This window comes from Scylla paramamosain, chromosome 24, assembly GCF_035594125.1.
Source record: "Scylla paramamosain isolate STU-SP2022 chromosome 24, ASM3559412v1, whole genome shotgun sequence".
Lineage (NCBI taxonomy): Eukaryota > Metazoa > Arthropoda > Malacostraca > Decapoda > Portunidae > Scylla > Scylla paramamosain.
This window is the reverse complement of record NC_087174.1, coordinates 12,458,328-12,486,312: the sequence shown is the minus strand read 5'-3', so window position 1 is coordinate 12,486,312 and position 27,985 is coordinate 12,458,328. Positions and strand designations below refer to the sequence as shown.

The following is a 27,985-nucleotide window of genomic DNA, read 5'->3' as shown; positions in this document are numbered from 1 at the left end:
CACTTATCATTATTGCAGCACATGAGAACATTCAGGCTGAGCTTCCACCTCTCCGCTTTATCCGGGAAACCTCCTGTAAGGGTCCTGTTCTGATGGAGGCCATGGTGATTGATGTGGAGAATGATGCCTTTGAGGAATACATGAGTTTGACAGATCTGACATATGATGATGCCCGCACTGAGGCAGATGTGGAGGAGCTTTCACCCTTGGAGGCCATTGTTGTAGAGGAGAGGGAGGCACTGCGCTCTGATATTGCTGACCTGTCTGACATGGAGTCCTGGGAGGAGGAGACCCTCTCAGCACACACTGTGGATCCAGAGGGCAAGGCTGTGGCTCAAGTCAACAGGCAAGATGTGCTTCAGCATGACCTTCGTGTCCTTAGTGAACAAGGACTATCCATGCTACAAGAACGTGGTGAGGAGAAGCGTGTCCTCATGAAAGGCAAAGTAGCCATGGTTGAGGAGGTACAGGTGATGAGTGCTGCAGAAAAAACACTCACCAGTGAAAAGCAGCATGCCACCAAGGCTGAAGGTCATGTGCTGCCTGAACTGAATGTTGCAGAAACAGAAGAACAGGCCGTGTTGACTGGCCTGCAGCCCATGAAAACTGAAAGGAAACAGGCAAAGCGTTCCATAGAACCACATGAAGCAGCTGTAACACAGGAACAGCAGGCCTTATCTGAGGGAGGAACACTTTCAGACATGACTAGTATCAGCAAGATCAGTGAGCAGCAGGCAAGCCAAGTGATGCAGGAAGCCTTGGAAATTGGCTGTCAAGAGGCAGTAGAGCAAGCCAAATCCATGGAGTCTGAAGAGAGACCTTCAAAGAAAGCAAGGAAAGCATCTTTACAGAAAGTGCATGACACAGGAGAAGCAGCCGTTGTTCAGGTTCCAGAAGTGTGTGAGGGTGAAGGGAAGGTTCCCTCTATCCAACAAATACAGAAGCAACAGGCAAAGCAGGTTATTTCTGGACAAGAGGGGTATGAGGTTGCCAGTGTTGAAGTCATGGAAGATGCTGCTTCATTTGAAATCAAGGGTACTGCCAGTCAGCATGCTAAGGTGAAGGATGCTTCCCAGAAAGAGGCACTTGTGATGGAGACTGCTGAAGTTGTTAGTGATGCTCCTAAGAGCCTTAAATTAGAACAAGCTAAAGCTCAAAAGGCACAGGCAAGCCAAGTTCCAGTGGCTGGTGTAGCCCAACAGCAGCAACAGCAGGTGCTCTCTGCTGTCAAAGACATGTCTCAGCATTCACAGGCACAGGAAACTGTAGCTGATATTAGTGATTCCTTGGAGCCTTTGCAACTTGCTGAACAATATGGCTTTGAATATGCAGAGGCCTTTGAAGCACTTACACCTGAGCAGCAGGTGGCTCTGCAGATTGACCCAAATTATCGGAAAGCTCTTATAGTTGCCATTAGGGAAGTTCAGTCTCATGTAGGGGAACTGTCACAGCAGAGTATACAGGAGGCACAAGCTTATCCTCAACAAATTCTTCATGAGGCTGTACAAAGCTATGAACAAATGGCAATGTGTGGTGAATTTAAGGACATTGGTGAATACATGCGAGTAATGAGTGACAGGGCCCAAGTTCTTACTGAGATGGCCAGGGAGGCAATAATGGTTCAGGAAGCTCATGTTGAAGATGCTAGTCATCAAGCTGCAGTTGTGTCTCAACAATCTGCAGCTCATCCTGATAAAGCTGTTGCAGGTGTAGTGGAAGGTGCAGTGGAATCTGCTGCCATTGGAGAACCTCCTGTAATGGGAAAACTTGAAAAAGCTGTTAAAAAGGATGCTGAGAAGAAGGATAAGAAAAGATCTGCTGCTGAGTTAATTGGTGCTGAAGAAAAGAAAGGTAAAGATGAGGCTCAAGCAGTAAAGGTATCTGAAGTAGACTCAGCTGCTGCTAAGAAGGCTAAGCTGGAAGAGGTGGGAGCTCAAGATGTTGAGGCTGTTGCAGCTACTGCTGGTCTAACTCCAGAACAAATTAAGGCCAAGAAAGAGGAACTCCTAGCAAAACTTGAGACTCTGAAAGCAAAGAAGGAGGCAGAGCTTTGCAAAACACCAAGCACTGAGTCACTCACTTCAGAATCGCTTGAAACTGAGGAATCAAAGGAAGACAAAGATGAAAAAGGCAGTGTTAACAAGAAGAGTAAGATGGGTGGAGAGCAAGATAAGAAAGCAGCAGATGTGCATGAAAAGAAGGCTGCTGAAGAAGTACCAGAAACCAAAGAGAAAAAGAAAAAATCTCTGAAGATAAAAAAATCAGCAAAGAAGGAAGAGGAAACCGCTGAGTCTAAGGCAGCAGCAAGTGAGGCTCAGGATGCATCAGAGAGCTTGTCTAAGGAGGAAGAGTCACCAGAAAAGAAGGGAAAACAAAGGAAGAAGAGCCTTGTTTCTGGAGTAAAGTCTGCTATAGCATCTAAAGTTTCTGAAGTAAAATCAGCCATTGTGTCAATAGTTGGCAAGAAAGCAGAGACTGCAGAAGCAGGAGAAATTGGTGAAGATACAGAAGTACAGAAGGACACAGAAGATGCTGTAGGTGAGTCTGCTAAAGACAGCAACAAGGAAGAGGAAGCAAGTCATGAAACTGGATCAAACTTGAAGCCCAGGACAGAATTGTATGAGGAATCCTCAATTAAGATGGATGCCACTGTGGCTCTCAAGAAGAAAGCTGGAGAGGCTTCAGTAGAGGAAGAGGCTACAGTGTCCTTGAAGAAGGCCAAGAAGGAAGGTGAAGATGAAGCTACTGCTGAGTTATCCTTAGATTTGAAAGCAGCCAAAGTTAAGAAGAAAGATGAGGATAGTAAGAAGAAGGCCAAATCACCAGATCAAACTAGTTTAGGTATTAAGGAAGAAGAAGCTGGAAAAGTTGCTCAGCATGCCAAGGTAAAGGAAGGTGTCCAGACAGAGGTGAAACAGGCACTTGTGTTGGAGACTGCTGAGGTTGTTTGTGGTGATGTTCCAGAGACACTCAAACTGGAACAAGCTAAAGCTCAAAAGGCACAAGCAGGCCAAGTTTTAATGACTGGTATAGCAGAGCAGCAGCAGCAGCAGGTGCTCTCTTCTGTCCAAGACATGTCTCAACATCTACAAGCTCAGGAAACTGTAGCTGATTTCAGTGATTCCTTGGAGCCTTTGCAACTTGCTGAACAATATGGCTTAGAATATGCTGAGGCCTTTGAAGCACTTACACCTGAGCAGCAGGTGGCTCTGCAGATTGACCCAAGTTACCGGGAAGCTCTGATAGTTGCCATTAGGGAAGGTCCTTCCCAGGTTGGGGAACTGTCTCAGCAGAGTATACAGGAGGCACAGGCTTACCCTCAACAAATTCTTCATGAGGCCGTACAGAGCTATGAACAAATGGCAATGTCAGGTGAATTTAAGGACATTGGTGAGTACATGCGAGCAATGAGTGATAGGGCTCAAGTTCTTACTGATACAGCCAGGGAGGCAATAATGGTTCAGGAAGCTGATGTCGACGATGCTAATCTCCGTGCTTTCAGTAAGGAGGATGTGTCATCAATGTTGACAGTTGCAGAAGAGAAAGGTGGATCAGTTGCAGAGTACATTATTGTACAAGAGCCTGACCTGCAGTCTGAAGCTGCAGTTGTCTCTCAGCGACCTGCAGCTCATCCAGAGAAAGCTGTTGCTGGCATAGTGGAAGGTGCAGCAGAGTCTGCTACCATTGGAGAACCTCCTGTAATATCTGAAGTGGGAAAGCAAGAGAAACCTGTGAAGAAGGATGCTGATAAAAAAGCTAAGAAAGCTTCTGGTGCTGAGTTAGTTGGTGCTGAAGAAAAGAAAGTTGAAGGTGAGGCTCAAGCAGTAAAGGTATCTGAAGTGGATTCAGCTGCTGCTAAGAAGGCTAAGCTGGAAGAGGAGAGAGCTCAAGATGTTGAGGCTGTTGCTGCTACTGCTGGTCTAACTCCAGAACAAATTAAGGCTAAGAAAGAGGAGCTCCTAGCTAAACTTGAGACTCTGAAAGCTAAGAAGGAGGCAGAGCTCTGCAAAACGCCAAGCACTGAGTCACTCACATCAGAATCCCTTGAAACTGAAGAATTAAAGAAAGATAAAGATGAAAAAGACAGTGCTAGTAAGAAGAGTAAGACAAATGCAGAGCAAGAAAAGAAACCTGCTGAAGAAGCACAAGAGACTAAAGAGAAGAAAAAGTCTCAAAAGATAAAAAAATCAGCCAAGAAGGAAGAGGAAACCGCTGAGTCTAAGGCAGCAGCAGGTGAGGCTCAGGATGCATCAGAGAGCTTGTCTAAGGAGGAAGAGTCACTAGAAAAGAAGGGAAAACAAAGGAAGAAGAGCCTTGTTTCTGGAGTAAAGTCTGCTATAGCATCTAAAGTTTCTGAAGTAAAATCAGCCATTGTGTCAGTAGTTGGCAAGAAAGCAGAGACTGCAGAAGCAGGAGAAATTGGTGAAGATACAGAAGTACAGAAGGACACAGAAGATGCTGTAGGTGAGTCTGCTAAAGACAGCAACAAGGAAGAGGAAGCAAGTCATGAAACTGGGTCAAACTTGAAGCCCAGGACAGAATTGTATGAGGAATCCTCAATTAAGATGGATGCCACTGTGGCTCTCAAGAAGAAAGCTGGAGAGCCTTCAGTAGAGGAAGAGGCTACAGTATCCTTGAAGAAGGCCAAGAAGGAAGGTGAAGATGAAGCTACTGCTGAGTTATCCTTAGATTTGAAAGCAGCCAAAGTTAAGAAGAAAGATGAGGATAGTAAGAAGAAGAAGGCCAAATCACCAGATCAAACTAGTTTAGGTATTAAGGAAGAAGAAGCTGGAAAAGATGCTCAGCATGCCAAGGCAAGTCCTGAAACTGGGTCAAACCTGAAGCCCAGGACAGAATTGTATGAGGAATCCTCAATTCAGATGGATGCCACTGTGGCTCTCAAGAAGAAAGCTGGAGAGCCTTCAGTGGAGGAAGAGGCTACAGTGTCCTTGAAGAAGGCGAAGAAGAAAGGTGAAGATGAAGCTACTGCTGAATTATCCTTAGATTTGAAAGCAGCCAAAGGTAAGAAGAAAGATGAGGATAGTAAGAAGAAGGCCAAATCACCAGATCAAACTAGTTCAGGTGTTCAGGAGGAAGAAACTAAGAAAGCTACTAAAAGCAAGGCTGAAGTGGAAAAAGCCAAGTCCCATGAGGAAGAAGGTTATAAGGTTGCCAGTGTTGAGGTTATGGAAGATGTTGCTTCATTTGAAGCAAAGTATGTGGAGGCCTTTGAAGCACTCACACCTGAGCAGCAGGTGGCTCTACAGATTGACCCAAGTTACCGGGAAGCTCTGATAGTTGCCATTAGGGAAGGTCCTTCCCAGGTTGGGGAACTGTCTCAGCAGAGTATACAGGAGACACAGGCTTACCCTCAACAAATTCTTCATGAGGCTGTACAGAGCTATGAACAAATGGCAATGTCAGGTGAATTTAAGGACCTTGGTGAGTACATGCGAGCAATGAGTGATAGGGCTCAAGTTCTTACTGATACAGCCAGGGAGGCAATAATAGTTCAGGAAGCTGATGTTGATGATGCTAATCTCCGTGCTTTTAGTAAGGAGGATGTGTCATCAATGTTGACAGTTGCAGAAGAGAAAGGTGGATCAGTTGCAGAGTACATTATTGTACAAGAGCCTGACCTGCAGTCTGAAGCTGCAATTGTGTCTCAGCAACCTGCAGCTCATCCAGAGAAAGCTGTTGCTGGCATAGTGAAAGGTGCAGCAGAGTCTGCTACCATTGGAGAACCTCCTGTAATATCTGAAGTGGGAAAGCAAGAGAAACCTGTGAAGAAGGATGCTGATAAAAAAGCTAAGAAAGCTTCTGGTGCTGAGTTAGTTGGTGCTGAAGAAAAGAAAGTTAAAGACGAGGCTCAAGCAGTAAAGGTATCTGAAGTGGATTCAGCTGCTGCTAAGAAGGCTAAGCTGGAAGAGGAGGGAGCTCAAGATGTCGAGGCTGTTGCTGCTACTGCTGGTCTAACTCCAGAACAAATTAAGGCCAAGAAAGAGGAGCTTCTAGCTAAACTTGAGTCTCTGAAAGTTGAAAAGATGGAAGAGGTGTGTGAAACAAAAGATGCAAAAGAGAAAAAGAAAGAAGAAATCCTCACCATGAAAGAAGAATCGCTTACAAAACTTGAGGAGTCCAAAGAAAAGAATGAAGATGAAAAGAATGATGCCAAAAATAAGCTAGAAGAGATTAAGGAAGCAAAGTCTCCTGAGCTTAAGAAGAAAGAAGCTAAAAAAGAGGAAGAACAAATTTCAAAGCTTCATAAGGAGGAGGAAGAGAAGATAAAAGAAGCTAAAAAGTCTGGTAAGAAAGATGAAGAGAAGGAAGTCACTGAAATGAAGCAAGCAGAATCTAAAAAAACAGATGAAAAAGCAAAGGCTCATGAAATGAAGAAGGAAGAAGACCAAAAGGTGCAGAAAGAGGCCAACAAGTTTGATAAAAAGGAAGAAGACAAGAAAGAAGCTGAAAAAGAACAAGAGGCCAAAAAGTTTGATAAGAAAGAAAAGTCTCTTGAGCCCAAAAAGAAAGAAGAGAGAAAAGATCCTGAAAAGAAGAAGGAGGAAACTAAAAAGCTTGATAAGAAGGAAGAAGAGAAGAAAGAAGCTGAAAAGGAGGAAACTGAGAAGCTTGATAAGAAGGGAGAAGAGAAGAAAGAAGCTGAAAAGAAGAAGGAGGAAACTAAAAAGATTGATAAGAAGGAAGAAGAGAAGAAAGAAGCTAAAAAGGAGAAGGATGAAACTAAAAAGATTGATAGGAAGGAAGGAGAGAAGAAAGAAACTGAAAAGAAGGAGGAACCTAAAAAGCTTAATAAGAAGGAAGAAGAGAAGAAAGAAGCTGAAAAGAAGGAAGAGGAAGCTAAAAAACTTGATAAGAAGGAAGGAGAGAAGAAAGAAGAAAAGAATCAGGAAGAGCCTAAAAAGCTTGACAAGCAAGCAAAGTCTCTTGAACCTGAGAAGGAAGAAGAGAAGAAAGATGAATCTGTAGAGGCTGAAAAGAAGGAAGAGAAGAAACAAGCTGAAAAGGAGAAGGAGGAAATTAAAAAGCTTGATAAAAAGGAAGAAGAGAAAAAAGTTGAAAAGGAGGAAGAGGAAGCTAAAAAGCTTAAGAAAGAAGAAGAGAAGAAAGAAGAAAAGCAAGAAGAGTCTATAAAGCTTGATAAGAAAGCAAAGTCTCCTGAACCTAAGAAAGATGAAGAGAAGAAAGAAGCTAAAAAGAAGGAAGAAGCTAAAGAGCTTGATAAGAAGGAAGAAGAGAAGAAAGAAGCAGAGATGAAGCAGGAGGATGCCAGGAAGCTTGATAAGAAAGCAAAGTCTCCTGAACCTAAGAAGGAAGAAGAGAAGAAAGAAGCTAAGAAGGAAGAGGAAGCTAAAAAGCTAGATAAGAAGGAAGAGGAAGCTAAAAAGTTAGATAAGAAGGAAGATGAAGCTAAAAAGCTAGATAAGAAGGAAGAAGAGAAGAAAGAAGCTGAAAAAGAGGAAGCTAAAAAGCTTGATAGAAAGGCAAAGTCTCCTGAACCTAAGAAGGAAGAAGAGAAGAAAGAAGAAGCTATAAAGAAGAAAGAGGAGGCTAAACAGATTGACAAGAAGGCAAAATCTCCTGAACCTAAGAAAGAAGCTGAAAAGAAGCAGGAAGAAGTTAAGAAGATCAGTGATAAGAAGAAAGAAGAAAAGAAAGAAGCAGAAAAGAACCAAGAAGAGGCTAAGAAGCTTGATAAGAAGGCAAAATCTCCTGAACCCAAGAAGGAAGAAGAAAAGAAAGAAGAGGCTAAAAGGAAGGAAGAGGAAGCTAAAAAGCTAGAAAAGAAGGAAGAAGAGAAGGAAGAAGCTGAAAAAGAGGAAGTTAAAAAGCTTGATAAGAAGGCAAAATCTCCTGAACCCAAGAAGGAAGAAGAGAAAAAACAAACAGAGAAGAAACAGGAAGATGCAAAGAAGCTTGATAAGAAAGCAAAGTCGCCTGAACCTAAGAAGAAAGAAGAGAAAAAAGAGGAAGCTGTCAAGCTTGAAAAGGAGGAAGAGAAGAAACAAGAAGCTGAAAAGCAGGAAGAGGCAAAGAAACTTGATAAGAAAGCTAAGTCTCCAGAACCTGAGAAGTATGAAGAAAAGAAAGAAGCTAAAAAGAAGGAAGAGGAAGATAAAATGAAAGAAGAGGAAACCAAAAGACATGATAAAAAGGAAGAAGAGAAGAAAGAAGCAGAGAAGAAGCAGGAGGATGCAAAGAAGCTTGATAAGAAGGCAAAGTCTCCTGAACCTAAGAAGGATGAAGAGAAGAAGGAAGTAGCTAAAAAGAAAGAAGAGGAAGGTAAAAAGTTAGATATAAAGGAAGAAGAGAAGAAAGAAGTTGGAAAGGAGGAAACTAAAAAGCTTGATAAAAAGGCAAAGTCTCCTGAACCTAAGAAGGATGAAGAGAAGAAAGAAGAAGCTAAAAAGAAAGAAGAGGAGGCTAAGAAACTTGATAAGAAGGAAGAAAAGAAAGAAGCTGAAAAGAAGCAGGAAGAGGCAAAGAAACTTGATAAGAAGGCAAAATCTCCTGAAGGGGAAGAAAAGAAAGAAGAAGCTAAAAGAGAAGAGGAGGCTAAGAAGCTTGATAAGAAAGTAGAAGAGAAGAAAGAAGCTGAAAAGAAGCAGGAAGAGGCAAAGAAGCTTGATAAGAAGGCAAAGTCTCCTGAACCTAAGAAGGAAGAGGATAAAAAAGAAGAAGCTAAAAAGAAGGAAGAGGAGACTAAGAAGCTTGATAAAAAGGAAGAAGAGAAGAAAGAAGCTAAAAAGAAGGAAGAGGAGGCTAAAAAGCTTGATAAGAAGGCAAAATCTCCTGAACCTAAGAAGGATGAAGAGAAGAAAGAAGCTAAAAAGAAGGAAGAAGAGACAAAGAAGCTTGATAAGAAGGAAGATGAGAAGAAAGAAACTGAAAAGAAGCAGGAAGAGGCAAAGAAGCTTGATAAGAAGGCAAAGTCTCCTGAACCTAAGAAGGAAGAGGAGAAGAAAGAAGAAGCTAAAAAGAAGGAAGAGGAGACTAAGAAGCTTGATAAAAAGGAAGAAGAGAAGAAAGAAGCTAAAAAGGAGGAAGAGGAGGCTAAAAAGTTTGATAAGAAGGCAAAATCTCCTGAACCCAAGAAGGATGAAGAGAAGAAAGAAGTTAAAAAGAAGGAAGAAGAGACAAAGAAGCTTGATAAGAAGGCAAAGTCTCCTGAACCTAAGAAGGAAGAGGAGAAGAAAGAAGCTAAAAAGAAGGAAGAGGAGGCCAAGAGGCTTGATAAGAAGGAAGAAGAGAAGAAAGAAGCTGAAAAGAAGCAGGAAGAAGCAAAGAAGCTTGATAAGAAGGCAAAGTCTCCTGAACCTAAGAAGGAAGAGGAGAAGAAAGAAGAAGCTAAAAAGAAGGAAGAGGAGGTTCAGAAGCTTGATAAGAAAGTAGAAGAGAAGAGAGAAGCTGAAAAGAAGCAGGAAGAGGCAAAGAAGCTTGATAAGAAGGCAAAATCTCCAGAACCTAAGAAGGAAGAGGAGAAGAAAGAAGCTAAAAAGAAGGAAGAGGAGGCCAAGAGGCTTGATAAGAAGGAAGAAGAGAAGAAAGAAGCTGAAAAGAAACAGGAAGAAGCAAAGAAGCTTGATAAGAAGGCTAAGTCTCCTGAACCTAAGAAGGAAGAGGAGAAGAAAGAAGTTAAAAAGAAGGAAGAGGAGAAGAAAGAAGAAGCTAAAAAGAAGGAAGAGGAGGTTCAGAAGCTTGATAAGAAAGAAGAAGAGAAGAAAGAAGCTGAAAAGAAGCAGGAAGAGGCAAAGAAGCTTGATAAGAAGGCAAAATCTCCTGAACCTATGAAGGAAGAGAAAAAAGAAGAAGCTAAAAAGAAGGAAGAGGAGGTTAAGAAGCTTGATAAGAAGGAAGAAGAAAAGAAAGAAGCTAAAAAGAAGGAAGAGGAAGCCAAGAAGCTTGATAGGAAGGAAGAAAAGAAAGAAGCTGAAAAGAAGCAGGAAGAGGCAAGGAAACTTGATAAGAAGGCAAAGTCTCCTGAACCTAAGAAGGAAGAGGAGAAGAAAGAAGTTAAAAAGGAGGAGGAGGCTAAAAAGCTTGATGAGAAGGCAAAATCTCCTGAACCTAAGAAGGATGAAGGAAAGAAAGAAGCTAAAAAGATGGAAGAGGAGACTAAGAAGCTTGATAAGAAGGAAGAAGAGAAGAAAGAAGCTAAAAAGAAGGAAGAAGAAGCTAAAAAACTTGATAAGAAGGAAGAAGAGAAGAAAGAAGTTAAAAAGAAGGAAGAAGAGGCTAAAAAGCTCGATAAGAAGGCAAAATCTCCTGAACCTAAGAAGGATGAAGAGAAGAAAGAAGAAGCTAAAAAGAAGAAAGAGGAGGCTAAGAAGCTTGATAAGAAGGAAGAAGAGAAGAAAGAAGCTGAAAAGAAGCAGGAAGAGACAAAGAAGCTTGATAAGAAGGAAGAAGAGAAGAAAGAGGCTGAAAAGAAACAGGAAGAGGCAAAGAAGCTTGATAAGAAAGCAAAGTCTCCTGAACCTAAGAAGGAAGATGAGAAGAAAGAAGATGGTAAAAAGCATGATAAGAAGAAGGAAGAAGAAGAGAAAGAAAAAGGAAAGAAAAAGCCAGAGATGATTAAAAAACTTGAAGAAGAGAAGAAAGAAACTGAAAAGAAACAAGATGCCAAAAAGCTTGACAAAAAGGAAGAAGAGAAGAAAGAAGCAGAGAAGAAACAGAATGAAGCTAAGAAACTTGACAAGAAGGAAGAAGAAAAGAAAGAAGCAGAAAAGAAGCAAGAGGAGGCAAAGAAGCTTGATAAGAAAGCAAAATCTCCAGAACCTAAGAAGGAGGAAGAGAAGAAAGAAGTTAAACTTGACAAGAAGGCTGAAGAGAGGAAAGAGGCTGAAAAGAAGCAAGAAGAAGCTAAGAAGGAAAAGGAGGAGAAAGAAGCTGGGAAGAAGCAGGAGGAAGCTAAAAAGCTTGATAAGAGAGCAAAGTCTCCTGAAGGTAAGAAGGAAGAAGAGAAGAAAGATGTGAAAAAGTTGGATAAGAAGACAGATGATGAGAAAGAAGCTGAAAAGAAGGATGAAGTTAAAAAGCTAGATAAGAAGAAGGAAGAAGATAAAAAGAAGGAAGAGGAGGCTAAGAAGCTTAATAAGAAAGAAGAAGAGAAAAAAGAAGCTGAAAAGAAACAGGAAGAGGCAAAGAAGCTTGATAAGAAAGCAAAATCTCCTGAACCTAAGAGGGAAGAAGAGAAGAAAGAAGATACCAAAAAGAAAGAGGAGGAGGCTAAAAAGCTTGATAAGAAAGCAGAAGAGAAGAAGGAAGCTGAAAAGAAACAAGATGCTAAGAAGCTTGATAAGAAGGCAAAGTCTCCTGAAATGAAGAAGGAAGAAAGCAAAAAGAAGGAAGAAGAGGCTAAAAAGCTTGATAAGAAGGGAGAGGAGAAGAAGGAAGCTGAAAAGAAGGAGGAAGCTAAGAAGCTTGATGAAAAGGCAAAGTCTCCTGAACCAAAGAAGGAAGAAACCAAAAAGAAGGAAGAGGAGACTAAAAAGCTTGATAAGAAGGTAGAAGGGAAGAAAGAAACTGAAAAGAAGAAGGAAGAGGAGGCTAAAAAGCTTGATAAGAAAGCCAAGTCTCCTGAACGTAAGAAGGAAGAAGAGAAGAAAGAAGAAACTAAAAAGAAAGAGGAGGAGGCTATGAAACTTGATAAGAAGGAAGAAACTAAAAAGAAGGAGGATGAGGCTAAAAAGCTTGATAAGAAGGCTAAGTCTCCAGAACTCAAAAAGGAAGAAAAGAAGGCAGAGGAAATTAAAAAGAAGGAAGAGGAGGCTAAAAAGCTTGATAAAAAGGCCAAATCTCCTGAACCTAAGAAGGAAGAAGAGAAAAAGGAAACTAAAAAGAAAGAGGAGGAGGCTAAGAAGCTTGACAAGAAAGCCAAGTCTCCTGAATGTAAGAAGGAAGAAGAGAAGAAGGAGGAAGCTGAAAAGAAGGAAGAGGAGGCTAAGAAGCTTGACAAGAAAGCCAAGTCTCCAGAACTTAAGAAGGAAGAGAGTGAGAAACAGGAGAAGAGTGCCAAGTCCCCAGAACCAAAGCCAAGGAAGCGGTCAAGTGTCAAGGAGGCTGAGATCATGGCTGCTGAGAAAGCTAAATCCCCTGAGAGAAAGCGATCAAGTCTTAGGGAGGAGGAAACTAAGAAAGCCAAAGCCAAAACTGAAGTGGAGAAGGCAAAGTCTCCTGAGCCACCTCCAAGAAGAAGGGCAAGTCAGGTGGATAATGAAGCATCTCTCAAGAAGGCAAAGTCTCCAGAGGTTGAGAAAAGAAGGCAGAAGGATGCAGACAAGGCTCAGGACTCTGCAATGACGACCACCCGAGCTGCTGAACTTCGCCAGCAGGAGGAGATCCTCAGGAAGAAGGAGAAGGAAGAACCACCTAAAGAGGATGAACGTGCCAGGAGAAGGAGGGAGGAAGAAGAGAAACTAAAGAAAGAGGAGCAGGAGTTTGCTGAAAGGCAGAAGAAGAGGAAGGAGGAAGCAGAAAGAAGAAAGAAAGAAGAGGAAGAGACTCTAAAGAAGGGAGAAGAAAGGCAAGCTGAGAGGAAAAGAAGACAGCATGATGATAGAATGAGACACTTAGAAGAACAAGAACAGAGGAAACTAAAGGATGAAGAGGACAGACTAAAAAAGCTAGAGAAAAGAAGACAGGATCAGGAGAAAATGATGAGAGAGGAAGAAGAACGGATAATGAAGGAAGAAGCAGACCGAAGAGAGAAGAGGAGACAGAGAATGATGGAGGAAGAAAAGGCATACAAAGAGAGACAGGCTAAATATGCCAAAGAAGAGGCAGAAAGAGAAGAAAGAAGGCAGAAACAAAGAGAGGAAGAAGAAAAGGCAATGAAGGAGAAGGAAATGGAAAGACAAAGAAGGAAGGAAAAAGAGAAGCAGGAAAGAAGGCAACGGTTGCAGAAGGAGCTGGAAGAGGATGAAAGACGCATGGAGGAGGAAGAAGAAAGGAGGAGAGAGAGGAGGAGGAAGAGGGAGGAGCTAGATAAGCTCTTGGCTGAAGAGGAAGAACGAAGAGAGATGGAGTCAAGAAAGAGAGTTGAGATGGAAAAGAAGAAGCTGGAGGAAGAATTGCGAGGGCGAGAGGAGATGAAGAGGAGGAGGGAAGAAGAAATCAAGAAACAAGGAGAGGAGTTCTTGAGGAAGGCAAGAATTATGGCACTTTATATATTACAAAAATTGTGTATTTACTATTGCTGACTGTGTTAATCATTGTGATATGTAGTTGCATCATTTTTTTTAATTCAATCACTACCTATGTGATTTTAAGAAAGGATGATTATGATCTCTGGCTTTTCCCCCACAATTGATATATAGTGATTTTCCTCTTAATGACCCTTGCCCTTCATCATTCAGGAAGAAGAGAGGCGCCAGAAGAAAGCTGAGGAGCGCAAACGTTGGCAGGAGGAGGAGCAGCAGCTGGACAGAGAGCTAAATGAGAGATCTAGGCACAAGATTGAGTACTCAGAGAAGGAGCTCCTCTCTGTGGACAGATACGGTTCGCTGGAGAGAAGACCCCTCACTCCAGATGTAAGAAAGCATTTTAGAAATCCTCTTGGTTATTATAGAAATGCAGCTGAAATATTCCTGCAGCCATTCTGGATTTTGCTCCTTATAATGAGAAAAAAAAATTTACTCCAGTTCACATCATGACATATTCACTCTTGATTATATTTACTGTTGCTTAACTTACTTAACTTTACTTTTAGGTGCTTTCACCAGTTTAGAATACTGAGAATATATCCATTATTTGCATTTCTTCATTATTAAGAACACCAAAACATATTAAGATTTATCCAATATAGCAAGAAAGCATGGATATTTGCATAATTTCCTGGCAATCTTTAGGGTGACTACCTGAGCAAACGTGACCCCAAGCGCCGACCAAAGTTCAGCACAAAGCTTCAGGACAGACAGGCAGTGAAGGGCAGCCGCATCCGCCTCACCTGCAACATCTTGTACCCGATGGATGAAGCCTCACCAGAGATAGAGTGGTTCAAGGGTGGCTATCCAGTGCGGGAGGATGAGCGGGTCAAGGTGAGGTGCTGTGCTGTGTACTGTTGATTCAGAGACATGAAGGAATGTTTATGAATGTGAAGAAGGATACTTGAGTCAGGTGAAGGGAGATGATCATATAACTGTCTTTGAGTTTGAGGCATTGCTTTGATGATAATGAAAATGATAATAATAATATATACTTGATTTAGTCAATTTGTACATAAAAATTGAAACTTTTTTAGATCTAGAGCAGCTACATCCAAAGTTAAGAGTTACACTGAAGACAGAAATGTCTAAGAATCACCTAAAAGGATACTAAAATTAGATGAAAACTTGTAAGATTTCAGTTGAGTTAAAAAAAAAAAAAACTAGAAACTGTGAAAAAACAATTAAAATGAGAATTAAAAATGAGAAAGAACACAGTAATATAATTTAATGCTCAGTGGCACGAATTAAATAAGTCTGCAGGTCCTCTGTACAGGTAGCCCAGTCTTATGCTATATCTCAGAAACGCATCATTCTTATTGAGAGGGTAGGAGTTGTCTGTCATTATTTTCTTTGCAAATTATCATCCTGTTACACTCTGACTCATCTATGCATCACTTACAGGTCATCAACCATGAGGGAGTGGCCTGCCTGGAGCTGTGCAATGTCACTCGCAGTGACTCCGCCGAGTACACCTGCACTGCCAGGAACCGCCATGGCCGTGTCTCCACCACCTGTGACTTGCGGGTGAAAGGAGAGGAAGACCATAAGCCTACTCCACCCACCTTCACCACCAGCCTGAGAGGTGACACATACACACACACACACTTCCATATAGTTGTGTTAAGACTGAAATTTTCTTGTCTTTAGTTAATGTGAGAGTTGAACTGAGTCCTTTGCTGGTTTTTGCTTTAATGAAAGAGAAGTTAAATGATTGCGTAGGCCTATTTTTTAGCATCCAGGCACACAGAATATCATCGCTGCATTACATGGGAGTTCCTATTTCCTACTTTACTTATGTGTGTCTGCCAGAACGATATGTGAGTGAGGATGACCAGCTTGTGTTGTCCTGCCATGTGATGGGTTACCCTCAGCCCAAGATCACCTGGCTCAAGGATGCTGACAGGTTGCCTGCCTCACCGCGCTTCCAGACTTCCATCACTGAGGAAGGCATATGTGAGTGTAATAGTGAAAGTAGCACTGAGGTTCATTGCCTTAGTCTCTTTGCTTTGTACTATCGAATTGTGAGTGTAACAGTAAAAATATGACTAAGGTTCTTAGCTTAATCTCTTTGCTTTGTTGGTGGTTCTTATTCATCATATGTAAAAAATATGTGAAGTTAATCCCTAAGGAGCCTTTGAGTAAGTCACTTTTTTACATTATCCTTAAAAATATGTATGTAAGCTTGGAAGTTCATGGGCAAATTTGAAATGATGCTGCTCTAGAGGGGTCTGTATATTTTATAAAAAATGTATAATTGAATGTGTTTATTAGTTTGTTATATTAGTGTTTTATTGTTCTATTCTTTTGCAGGCAAACTGATCATCACTTCTCCTCGTGCCGCTGATTCAGGGAACTACACTTGTCATGCTGAGAACAGAGTGTATCGCGATGAGATATCCGGAGCAGTGCAAGTCCAGGGTGAGTATTGCTGTCCTCTTTATCACTCTGCTGTAAGAAGTATGACTAGAATACAAATGATATGAAGTTCAGAGTAAGTTTTGGTGTTCCCTTTATCACTCTGCTGTAGGAAATGTGACCGGAAGAGAGGTAATATGAGAATTACATGATGGTTTCACCTTCAGTAGCTCAATGTTAGAATTATATGATGGTTTTGGTCACAGGATGGTAATATGAGTAGGTTAATGGGAGTAGGTTGATATGAGTAAGTTGATATGAGAATTACATGATAGATTCACATACTGCAGGTTATAATTATGAGTAAGTTGATATGAGAGTTACATGATAAGTTCACATACTACAGGTTATAATTTAAGTCAAAACTTCACAGCTAGATAAATAAGTATGAATACCTCTTATACATTTTATGAGTAATTTTTTAACTGATTTCCAGCTCTGCTTGAGAAACAACGTGAGTAAATCTCATGAAGTGTTACATAATAAAATCTAAATCTTTTTTGTGTTTTGTGTTTATTTATGGTTGTTTTGTGATGAGTTTTAAATGCAGAAGCTACTAATTTAAGTAATTATTTTGTCTCCAACCACTGAGTCTCAGAAATAAATATTGATGCTTGACTTACTTATGTTACATCAGTTCTGTGAAAATGGTCTTGTAGGGATGTTCACACATAGTGTGTCAGTTGTTTCTAATTGTGTGGAAGTCCCTTTTACTGTATGTCAGAACAAATTACTCAAATAATTTATTATTTCTTTAATGTACATTAATAATTATTGTTTTGCTTTTTTGTTTGCTTTATGTTTTTTTGTGTTTTGATCTGCAGTCTAATAGACATGGTTATTCAAAAATAAATTTCTTGGCTACTAAAGAATTAATTTTGAAAAAAATAGATATTCAGTCATAGGAACTTTTTGCTTTTTTTCATTTTACTCCATTGTAACCATGAACATGAAATCAATGAATAAATGAAATAAAATTAGATATAGAGTGAAGGGAGGAGAGTTCAGGCTAAGCAACATGACTCATTTTGTGTTCATCAGGAACAAGTATACATCATTGTGATTCATTGTATTGTAATGATACAGCTTATTATCCCCTGATGGTGTTAGAAATAAACCATTGTTAATCGGAGCAGGACCTTGCATCTGGTTCATCTCAGTACCACACTTAGCTTCTTATTTCTTTCCAAGTGTTAGAAATAAGTTATTGTTAATCAGAGCAGGACCATGCAACAGGGTCATCTAAATACCATACTTAACTTATTCTCTTCCACACCCAAGGCAAACACGATGGCCGGCCAGATGACAGTGAGTGCCCACGCTTCATCAGTGAGCTGTGTGACCAGTTTGTGGAGGAGAATGGCACACTCACGCTGCAGGTGGAGGTGGCAGGTGGGCTGATTCAGTTGTTATGTAGTTAGCAAGCAAGGTGTCTGTACTGGATGTGATAATCTGAGAACTGCATGTTCGAGTATTTGAAAGAATGTGTCAAAATGCATAGATATACTTGTATTTGTTGTTTTGTAATCATTATTAGACAGGATTTCCTCATCCTAAAGGTGGAATCACCTTTTACTGTTCTTTTTCTTGCTTTATTAAAATCTATCCTGTATAAAATCATGAAATAGCAGTCTTACAAAGATAAATTAATGTATTATCTCATGTATTGTTATATGTTGAAAGTAAATCTACATGCAGTGAAGTGAAAATAGATTTAAATGTATAAAAGTATATTGAAAATACTTTTAGATATAAAAGTACAATGAAAGTAGATTTACATGTAGGGAAAACAAAGTCAGCCTCCCAGCACTGTCTCTTTGTCTCCCAGGTTCCCCCACCCCCGAGGTCTTGTGGCAGTTCAATGGAAGGCTGCTGCATCCATCAGGCAAGTTCCGCATCTCGGCCACAGGTGGGACCCACACCCTCACAGTGTTCCAGGTCACCTCCAAGGACTTGGGCTGCTACTCCTGCAGGATCACAAACAAGTGTGTAAAATTCCTGCATGAATTACCAGATGTGTCTCATTTACTTGTATTTGTAGTACTTATCAAAACAGCTTTTTTTGTCCACAACCTGCTAGCTACTACTAGAACACAAGAATATAGAAACATAAGAAAGTAAGAGAAGCTTTAAGAAACTGTTAGGCCTATACATGGCAGTCCCTGTATGAAACCTACCTACCTTGGTATTTTTACCTATCATCCTCATCCATAAATTTATCTAATCATCTTTAAAGTTTCCTAATGACTCTGTAATAAGTAGGAATTTTAGTTAATCAGTTTTATTTTAGAAAGTTCATAATGAATACAGGTCATATACAAACTTTTCTCCCATCATTCCTATGTAGGTATGGACAGTCATACACCATGAGCACTGTCAACTTTGGCACTCCCAAGACCCGACGTGGGGCACAGGCTGAGAAGGGAGACAAGGAGATGAGGGCGCCCATCTTCACCACGCGCCCTGAGAGCATGATCACAGTGCTACGGGACGAGGAAATCCACCTGAGCTGCACCGTCCAGGGAGAGCCCACACCCAGGGGTGAGCCATGGACCACAGTAGTAGGGAGAAAATGTGATGGCTTTATGTTGTTACTGACACTTCAGTTGTATGTTTTAGAAATTATAGCTATGATTTTGTTAACAAGAAGGAAAACTATGAAAATGTTGGTACATAACTGAATGTTTTTTAATCCATGAAGGTGACAGGATATAAATGTGTGTGAATCATTACATTGTTTTGGACTTGGTGACAAATTTTTTTCTAGAATCTCTTCATTGAAACCATACAGCCAATATACTGAGAATAGCAATATTCTGTATTCACTATGACCAGAGTGACAAATGTTTGCCAGAATCTTTTCACCGAGACCACACAGCTAATACAATGGTAATAGCAATCTTCTATATTCACAATGACCAGAGTGACAAATATTTACCAAAATCTAATCACAAGACCACACAGCTAACTCACCGATAATAACAGTTTTTTATATTCACAATGACTGGAGTAATGTGCCCTGTGTTGCATTCCAGTGTCATGGCTAAAAGGGACTCAGGATGTGGTGAACACGGGCCGTGCCCACAAGACAGTGCGGGACAACCAGCACTCAGTGGTGATCCGCAGTGCTCAGATCTCAGACTCTGGCACCTACACTGTTGAGGCCAAGAACATCAGTGGCTCCGTCAGGGCTTACTGCAGTGTCAAGGTCAGTCCTCACCTGTTCTTTGTTTCAGTCTGCCTTGTATGCCCTGAATGGTCTCTGACTTGTACTGTTGAAAATACCATAAGTTTAGTCTGCTGTCCTTATTCTTTCTATCCCTGACCTAGACAGTAATCTTTTCTCTGCATATGACTTCGAGCAAAAGAAATTCTGTGGCCATTCCAAGAAATAATGTATAAGTAATCTCAAATACAGGTGAGGGAGAACTTCCGGTCTCGCAGTTACTCCCCACGAGGCCGGGATGAGAAGTTCCCTGTCAACGTAGAGGAGGAGCCACGACTCACCTCCGGCAGGTTCATCAGAGGTGAGAGGAACACATTTGTCTGTTGAGGAGAAGAAAAGGAAATAGTTGATTGGAGCCATATCTTGGTCTACCTTTACTTTGAGTTGAGGGGTAGAGGTTGTGATTGTGTTATTGAGTAAGAAATGTTATTAAAGTGGTTATAAATGTAATTATTCTCTTGTTTACTTTTTTTTAAGTTGAGAAAGAGCAGAGGTTGGGATTGTGTTAGTGATGTGTTACTAGTATTTATAACTGTCATTGTTCTCTTTCTCAAGATGTCCCGGGCAAGGTTGGCACTCCAAAGGCCCGAGATGTGGGCAGGAACTGGGTGTCGCTGCACTGGGCCAAGCCACAGCACATGGGCAGTGTGGTGGTGAATGCATACAAGGTGGAGGGGTGGATACTTGGGGAGGAAGCACGCTGGCAGGAGGTGGGTGAGGGGGTGCCAAGGATAGTATTCAGCTGACTATAATAATATTGCTAAGGATGCTACACAGATGTTGATATTTTGAAATCTCTAATCTGTCTATCTATCTATCAGCCAGTTTATCTATTTATCTATATGCCAGGCTGGCAATCTCAGGGTGGCCCAGACAAGGCACTCCACATACACACACACACACACACACACACACACACACACACACACACACACACACATTCATATTTTTAGCCCTGTCGGCCCCTGGTGGAAAGGAATAGTTTTATGGTCCACAATACTACATCTTTTTGTTAATAAAATCTGAGGTTACTTTCATTGATGACATAGGAAACTTGTATAATCCAGGAGCAGAATTCATATCTAAGTTCTCTCACACAGTATGGTGTGTCCCCCATCCCATCATTTGACGTGTACAACCTGAAGACCGATCGTGAGTACTTATTCCGGGTGACCCCAAGGAACAAGTATGGGTGGGGTGAGGCGGCCATGACTCCCCAGCCCATCCGAGTGGGGCGACGTGTTGAGCCTCCAAGCTTCCCCCATGCCCTGCCGCACCATGTTAGGGCCATGCCAGGCAGCTCCATCTGCATTGATGCCCAGGTAGGGAACAAGACTAGACCACTGTGATAATATGATATTGATATTGTGAACTGAACACCATAGAAAGCATATTGATGATAATACCTTGGTGATAAGGTGTTGTATTTGTCTTTATGCAAGTTTGTATATGAAATTTTATGAATGTTTTCATACCAATTACTGTTATTATAGTGCATTTTATTATGCTTTCTTAACTTCTTTGTGGCAATTGTGGAAAATAACATGTGTAGTGAGAAAATATTGCATACAAAAATTAACTACAATGTTTGCATTACACTATTCTTATCTTGTAGTTTGGAGATCTTCCTGTTTAACCTTTTTAAAACCAGTAACCTAGTAGATCATTTTTTTCTCCAGCTTCCATCACATGAAAAAAGAAATTTGATAAAAAGAGGAAATTTTCCTCAGTTTTCTATCCAAATTTTTGTGTCCTTGGCTTCTTGGAATGTATGTGTGCATGGCTTCTTGGAATGTCTTCTTCATATGAAAAAAAAAAAAAGACAAGTACCCCTATCTACATCACAGGTGACAGGAGAGCCGGTGCCTGAGGTCCGCTGGTACAAAGATGGCACCTACGTGGACATTCAACGCTACCCTCGCTTCTCATCCTTCTCCACAGAGAGCTCAGTGGGTGTTACCTTCTTACCTTGTCTGCCTCATTGTGTTTCCTTAAGTATACCTAGTTATGTGTTTGTGTATATATCTAGGTGTGTTTCCCTAGTTGGAGTTAGTTTTATTTCAGTATATATATATATATATATATATATATATATATATATATATATATATATATATATATATATATATATATATATATATATATATATATATATATATATATATATATATATATATATATATATATATATATATATATATATATATATATATATATATATCTTTTAGTATACCTAGTTATATGTATGTGTATATATATTTAGCAGTTTTTACATATTTAGAGTTTAGAATCCAAGCTATACTCGTTAAGTATTGTCTTTGTATATCTATGCAGTCTTTCCTTCAGTTGATGTATACTCTATGTCTCTATTACCTCTTTTAGTCCATTCCAGATATCTAGGTTTTTTGTGTGCGTGTGTGTAACGTGTGTATGTGCATATTTACTTAGTTGTATTTACCTAGGTGTATTGTACAGGGCACGAGCTCATTTTGTCCTGTTTCCATAACCATATATATCCAGTTTCTCTTTAAAACATGTGTACACTGTTTGCCACAACCACCTCTTCCTTCAAATCATTCTAGATTTCAATAGTTCAATACAGGAAGCTGTATATCTTGATGTCAATTGAACATCCATTCTTCTTTATTTTCTTCCCATGTCCCCTTGTCTGTCTCTCTCCCTCCTCCATCTTTGGTACCAAGTCATTTCTGTGTTCTTTCTATATTGTTTACTAATTTGTACATTGTTATCAGGTCTCCTCTTTCTCTTCTCTCTTTTAGTGTTTGTGATCCCATCTTTTCAAGTTTAAGTCTTCCAGTTCTGGTACCATCTTTGTTGCTATCCTCTGTGTGTGTGTGTGTGTGTGTGTGTGTGTTTAAGCTCCTCCTTTGTCATAAACTGCCCAAAATTAGATTCTGTGCATAGCTAACTGCATAAGCTTATATTGAAGCAGTTGTCAGTGTGATGAATGAATGATATGTATATGGTCATGTAATTCTGTCTTGACAAGAGGTAACATTTAAGACTAAGGAGTGTAAAGATTGTGCCACTGATGCTCACACTGTCCCTCTGACCCAACCCTGTGCTGCTGTGATGCTGCGGTGCTGGGGCTGCAGGTTCACAACGTGTTTGGTCTGGTGATCAAGGTAGAGTGTCAGGAGGTGACCCAACATGGTGACCCAGTATGGTGAACCATTATGGTGATCTGGCTCCTTTCATGCTTAACCTCTGCATTCCTTTATCATGTCATGTGAATGATGTAATGTTTATTGATTCCTGCTTGAAATGAAGTGGAAATTCTTGATATGAACCAGGATGTTAAGTACTAAATGTGACCTAATGTTCTGAAGCAGTGGGCATAATTAAGCTATTATATTTTTTTGAGTAATGACCATCTTTTATTTTATCATGCTTTGTTGATTTATTTCTCATTTATCATTGTTTCTGTGTTAACTTTATTTTGCAGCACTTTGATGTTTAATAACCAAGATCATCTTCAAAGATGAATTTGAAATATCTATCACAATTATCTGATTTCTCTAAACTGTGCTGCATGCTTATTTTATTTTATTTTATTTTATTTTATTTTGTTTTATTTTATTTCCAGCATTTACCAATATGTAACAAGTGCTATTAACCCAATTTATGTGTAATTCACTTATGTTAAGTTTGATTAAGTAAGAAAGCTATACAATTATTAATACCAATCCAGAAACACAATTTTAGTTTAAATTATGGTAGCAGAAGAATTATAAGGATGTGATCATGTTAATTAGTGTTGTGGGTTTTAGGCATTAAATATATTTGATGTCATTTATCTTTACCTTTCCTTCTTTTTAATAATTTTTATATCATGTAGTTGATAAATTGTAGCGTTTTCTCAGAATAGAATAATATTGCCAGAACTCTTATTTATTTATTTATTTTTTTGTACATCTCTGTCTAAACCAGCCAGTAACTCCTTGCATGTGTTTTCTCAGGTGAGCTTGAGGATTGACGACCTACAGTGGGAGGATGAGGGCAAGTATGAGCTGGAGGCGGTGAACCCGGGCGGGCGGGTCACCACCTTCGCCAGGCTCACTCCCACGCATGACTGCTCCGTCCTTGAGGCTCAGGAGCGCATCAACAGGTACTTGTGGCACTATGGTAGCTTTGTTGAGCTTCACTTTTGTTTAGATACATTAGTTGTGTTACTGTTACTTAAGTTAATGTAGTTTTTATGACTTTTACTTCTTCATTTTATATATGTCAGCTGTGTGATTTATACTCTAGGTTATGTAATTTTGTTGGCTTTAAATTCTTGTGCATGTAATTACATAAGTTGTTAAATTTTTACAGGATAATGCAATTTTGTCAGTTTATTTTACCTCATTTAGATACATCAGCTCTGTGGTTTCTTTTCTAAAAATGACTTAGTATGATATTGTTGTATTAGTATTGTTTAGATTATTTTTTTAGTTCAGAAATCCCTGGAGATTCACTTTTCTTTGCACTACTAGACACAAAGCTATAGATATTCCAACATTAACCGAGTTATTGTATGTTGTTAGTTATGTTACTTGCATTACTTAAGTGTTCAGGTGAAGCCTAAATCCAATCCAAGATCACTTTTTTACTTGGCTAACCTGAGTGCTCCTCCTCCTGCAGCAACCTGATGGCACTGTCGAGGTTGGACAGTGCCCCCAGCATGGCACCACACTTTACCATGCGTCTCAGAGATCGCCGGGTTCAGGTGGGCTTCCCGGTGCGCCTCACCTGCCAGATTGTGGGTATTCCTCGTCCTCAAGTCACCTGGTTCAAGGACGATAATCTGGTGACACCCGATGGTAATTGTTTCATCATTTTTGTTTCTTGTTTATTGTATACTGTTGGTATGATTTTATGATTTTTATAATGATATATCTTGCTTGATCCCTGATGGTGATTATTTCATTATTCTCATTTCTTGTTTATTTGTTATTGTACTCTGTTCATTTTGGTTTTGTATTGATTCCTTTATATTGATATGCTTTTCTTGATGCTTGATACTAATTATTTTAATTTTCATTTCTTGCTTTTTAATCATAGTAGTCGATTATTTTAAATTGATAACAATTTTTATACTGACATGATGTTTTGTTAATTTTGGGGAATTGGTATTATTGACAATGCTTCTGGAAATGTTACTACTGAAAAGGTTCATGTGCTTGGTTCATTACTTTATTGTAGTAATTTTAGTTTTATAGCTGTTTATGTATTGATATGGTGCTTTGTTTGTTCAGTTTAGGAAACGTATGTAGGTGATATTAGCAATGATACTTTGCTAATGAAAAAGTAATGGGCAAGGCATGTTATGGTTCGTTTGTTAATTAGTTCAGGTAACCTTGATAGTAGGTAACATCAAGTGTGATAAGGATAATAAGCCACTCATGATGTACTGACGAGAAGTTGTTGTGGTGCAGAGGGACACATCATATGGCAGGAGGATGGCAACTTCCACACTCTTGAGATCTCCAATGCCTCCCACTCCGATGCTTCCGTATACTCTGCCTGTGCCGTCAATGCTCATGGATCCATCCTGTGCAGCTGCCGCCTGATTGTGGACACTGGCCTAAGGTGAGTGGTGGAGGCAGGTCGGAAGTAAACTGATAATGTTTTTGTGGCTTTATTTCGATAGAGTATTGGAAGCAACACTGATTTTAACAATGGACAGAGTAGGAAACATTCATAATATTTGAGCATATGCCTAAAGATTGCTCATAACCTCTGTATTTAATCTCCAGGAGTTGGAAAATAAATTGATAATGATTTTGTGACTTTATTGATAGAATATTGGAAACAACATTATGATTTTAACAGTAGGCAGGATAAGAACCATTCATAACTTGAATAAATTCCTAAATGTTCCTCATAACCTCTGCATTTTATCTTCCAGGAGCTGGAAAATAAACTGATAACGATTTTGTGACTTTTTGGTAGAGTATTGGAAGCACCTCTGTGATACCAAGAGTAGACAGAGAAGGGACCATTCATCACCATCAAGCAGATATCTAAGCATTTCTCATAACCTCTGTATTTCATCTCCAAAGGTCCTACATCTCACCCATGTTCCTGAAAGAGCTGGAGGACGTGAGTGTGAGAGAGGAGGAGACCATCTTCTTGGAGACAGTCATTGAGGCATACCCCACCATAGGAGTTGTTTGGTGAGTCACCCGCCAACACCCTGCCCTTCCTCAGGGAATGCATATAGGCATGGTGTTATTAGTACACTGATGCAGAAGAGGGTAGTATATTAGTATGATAAAAGTGCAGTGTTAGATATGTATTCTGTGATGTATTTGTTTGATATTTTATTATATTTTGTGTTTTTGTATATACTTTGCTTGTTTTTTCTTTAATCTGTATTTTTTGTAATATTTAAAATTTTCTTTTATAGTTGCTTTTTGTCTGATATTTTCCTTTCTTTTCATTTCAAAGTAATTTTATTAGCACTCTTCTGTCTCTCTATTTCTCTTTGTGTATATATTCCTTGGTTTTCTGTGAACTTTTACATATGTTCGATTTTCCTGTTTTCTCATTGCTTCTGTTTTCTTTCTTTTATTCATGTGTTCTGTTAGTTCTTATGGCTTTTTTTGGATTTTGTTTGTTTATGATCTTGGCAGTGATATTCTGATCACTACCTGTCTTTTTCATCTCTTGAAAATTTCCTCTTTTCATGAATTTGGTTTCCATTCCTCTGCTGATGGCGTTCCATCTTCATCACTTCTTCCTTCTTGTTACCTTTTCCATATCTTTCCCATGTTTATGATTCTCTCTCTCCCATGGTTTTTTTCTTTCCATTTCACTTCCAATCTCCATCACTACCTTCTTTCACCCCATCTGAACCATGACCACACTTATCTTCTTTCCTCTCTGCCTGTACATCTCAACTATATCTTTGCTTCACCTCCCATCCCCATCCCTTCCTCTTTTGCATTTCATCTTTCCATTCTTCTCTGTCCTTGCCTTTAAATTGTATTTCTGCCTCACTTCCTTTCTTCATGACCTTTTCCACATTTCATCTTTCCCATGTATACTCCTTTACATTTAACTTTCTTTGCCTCTCAACTATATATTTGTCTCTATCACTCATTTGTATCTTTGCCACACTTCCTATCTCCATCACCTCTTGTGCATTCACTTTTCTCTTTCCATTCCTCTTTCTATGTGCCTCCTGACTTCACCACCTATGCCTCGCCTCCCACCTTCAGGCACCGGGATGGCCAGCGCATCAGGCCATCCCGCAAGCACTCCTTCTCTCTCGACCCTGACGGCATTGCGACTCTGGAGATACGAAGTGCCGACTACACCGACGGCGGGATCTACACGTGCACCGCCAAGAACGAGATGGGTCATATCGAGTCTATGTGTCACGTGTCTGTCCTGTGCACTGACTCCGACCTTGCGACCAAGCGACGTATGGCCTTGAGGTGAGTGGAGTTGGTGGATCGACACAGTACTGTTCTCTGAGGTTCCTGATGTGATCTCTTATCTTGTAATCTTTCTTAGTCTTGCTCTGTCCTTTATCTTTAATTTGGTTTTGTTTTCATGCTGACTCAAGGACAGTTCTCTCTCTCTCTCTCTCTCTCTCTCTCTCTCTCTCTCTCTCTCTCTCTCTCTCTCTCCTCTCTCTCTCTCTCTCTCTCTCTCTCTCTCTCTCTCTCTCTCTCTCTCTCTCTCCTCTCTCTCTCTCTCTCTCTCTCTCTCTCTCTCTCTCTCTCTCTCTCTCTCTCTCTCTCTCTCTCTCTCTCTCTCTCTCTCTCTCTGACGTAAGACTCATGATAAATTCTGGCTAGGTGTGTCTGTTATATTTAGTGAATGTGTTTGTATGTTTAGTATATATGCACTGTTATTTATTGTTATTATTATAGTTTTAAAGTGTAGTTGCATAGAAGAGCATGGTAAAAAATAACTAGCTTCTGTTTCTTTTATTATTTTTTTATTGCATTTAGTTATAGGTGCCCATGCATTTGTGCTTTATTTAAGGCATTAAGTTATAGTATTCTATTTTTTGTCCTGTCATGTAAATTTGATGATAAGTGTAAGTGTCTTAAGTTATTATTTATCTGGTGTGTGTGTGTGTGTGTGTGTGTGTGTGTGTGTGTGTGTGTGTGTGTGTGTGTGTGTGTGTGTGTGTGTGTGTGTGTGTGTGTGTGTGTGTGTGTGTTTGATCAAGTTACCCTTTCCGATGTACAGTTTTCTTTCATTCTCTCTCTCTCTCTCTCTCTCTCTCTCTCTCTCTCTCTCTCTCTCTCTCTCTCTCTCTCTCTCTCTCTCTCTCTCTCTCTCTCTCTCTCTCTCTCTCTCTCTCTCTCTCTCTCTCTCTCTCTCTCTGCGTCGCGTGGCCCGTCAGGAAAGAGGAAAGAGAACGCTATCTCGCTCTCACGGAACCCGATATGTCTGTCTGAGTATCGGTGCGTCTCTTCCTGTCTGGGGGAAACTAGAATGAGAGAGAGAGAGAGAGAGAGAGAGAGAGAGAGAGAGAGAGAGAGAGAGAGAGAGAGAGAGAGAGAGAGAGAGAGAGAGTTACTGTTAACTTTATGGCAGTCTTCTGAGACAATAATTTTATTTACTCAAGGAAACAAAATAATAGATGGATAGATAGATACTGGCTACTGGCATTATATCTTGCACTATTCCATCACTTTTTTTTTCAATCAGTGGCGTCTATTGAAATCATATGTTAAAATTTGAAACCGACTGTTTTATTATTAAAAAGATGGTTCTCAAACAATGGCAGATGACTGGAATAGACTCAGGAATCAATTGTTAATGCCAAGTCAGTAGAACGCTTTAACACATTCACTGCCATACGAGAAAGTTACCACTACCAAAAGTAATGCATGAAATCTTTCAAGCATTTTCAAGGAAGGGGATTAAAAAGAATAGATTTTGCAATTTCTACCTAGTTTAAAGATAAGAGATGGCTATATAACAAGTAAAGATGTCTCAGAATGATCAGTAATCAAGAAAAGATATACCAAATAACAATCAAGAGGTTAAGGTGATGATTTTTATGGGCAGTGATGACAGGTGGCCGTAGATAGATGTCAAAAGGAATGCCACGTATTGACCTTCTGATGCCTCGTAGCTTCCCTTA

At 40.0% G+C, this 27,985-nt stretch overlaps 1 protein-coding gene across 1 annotated transcript in view; it reads left to right on the top strand.

Annotated features, from left to right (window-relative positions):
- The window catches only part of LOC135112521 (titin homolog), a 111,425-nt gene that overhangs the window by 76,398 nt on the left and 7,042 nt on the right, over window positions 1-27,985 (top strand). The window contains exons 32-52 of the mRNA XM_064026936.1: window positions 19-13,166; window positions 13,377-13,550; window positions 13,869-14,057; window positions 14,628-14,808; window positions 15,036-15,179; window positions 15,537-15,644; window positions 16,078-16,095; window positions 16,923-17,033; window positions 17,470-17,626; window positions 17,989-18,182; window positions 18,677-18,849; window positions 19,060-19,168; window positions 19,423-19,577; window positions 19,968-20,189; window positions 20,715-20,816; window positions 21,984-22,013; window positions 22,848-22,996; window positions 23,515-23,693; window positions 24,309-24,462; window positions 24,936-25,049; window positions 26,097-26,315. Of these exons, the coding sequence (XP_063883006.1) occupies window positions 19-13,166; window positions 13,377-13,550; window positions 13,869-14,057; window positions 14,628-14,808; window positions 15,036-15,179; window positions 15,537-15,644; window positions 16,078-16,095; window positions 16,923-17,033; window positions 17,470-17,626; window positions 17,989-18,182; window positions 18,677-18,849; window positions 19,060-19,168; window positions 19,423-19,577; window positions 19,968-20,189; window positions 20,715-20,816; window positions 21,984-22,013; window positions 22,848-22,996; window positions 23,515-23,693; window positions 24,309-24,462; window positions 24,936-25,049; window positions 26,097-26,315 (16,030 nt within the window). The remainder of the gene's footprint in view (window positions 1-18; window positions 13,167-13,376; window positions 13,551-13,868; window positions 14,058-14,627; window positions 14,809-15,035; window positions 15,180-15,536; window positions 15,645-16,077; window positions 16,096-16,922; window positions 17,034-17,469; window positions 17,627-17,988; window positions 18,183-18,676; window positions 18,850-19,059; window positions 19,169-19,422; window positions 19,578-19,967; window positions 20,190-20,714; window positions 20,817-21,983; window positions 22,014-22,847; window positions 22,997-23,514; window positions 23,694-24,308; window positions 24,463-24,935; window positions 25,050-26,096; window positions 26,316-27,985) is intronic.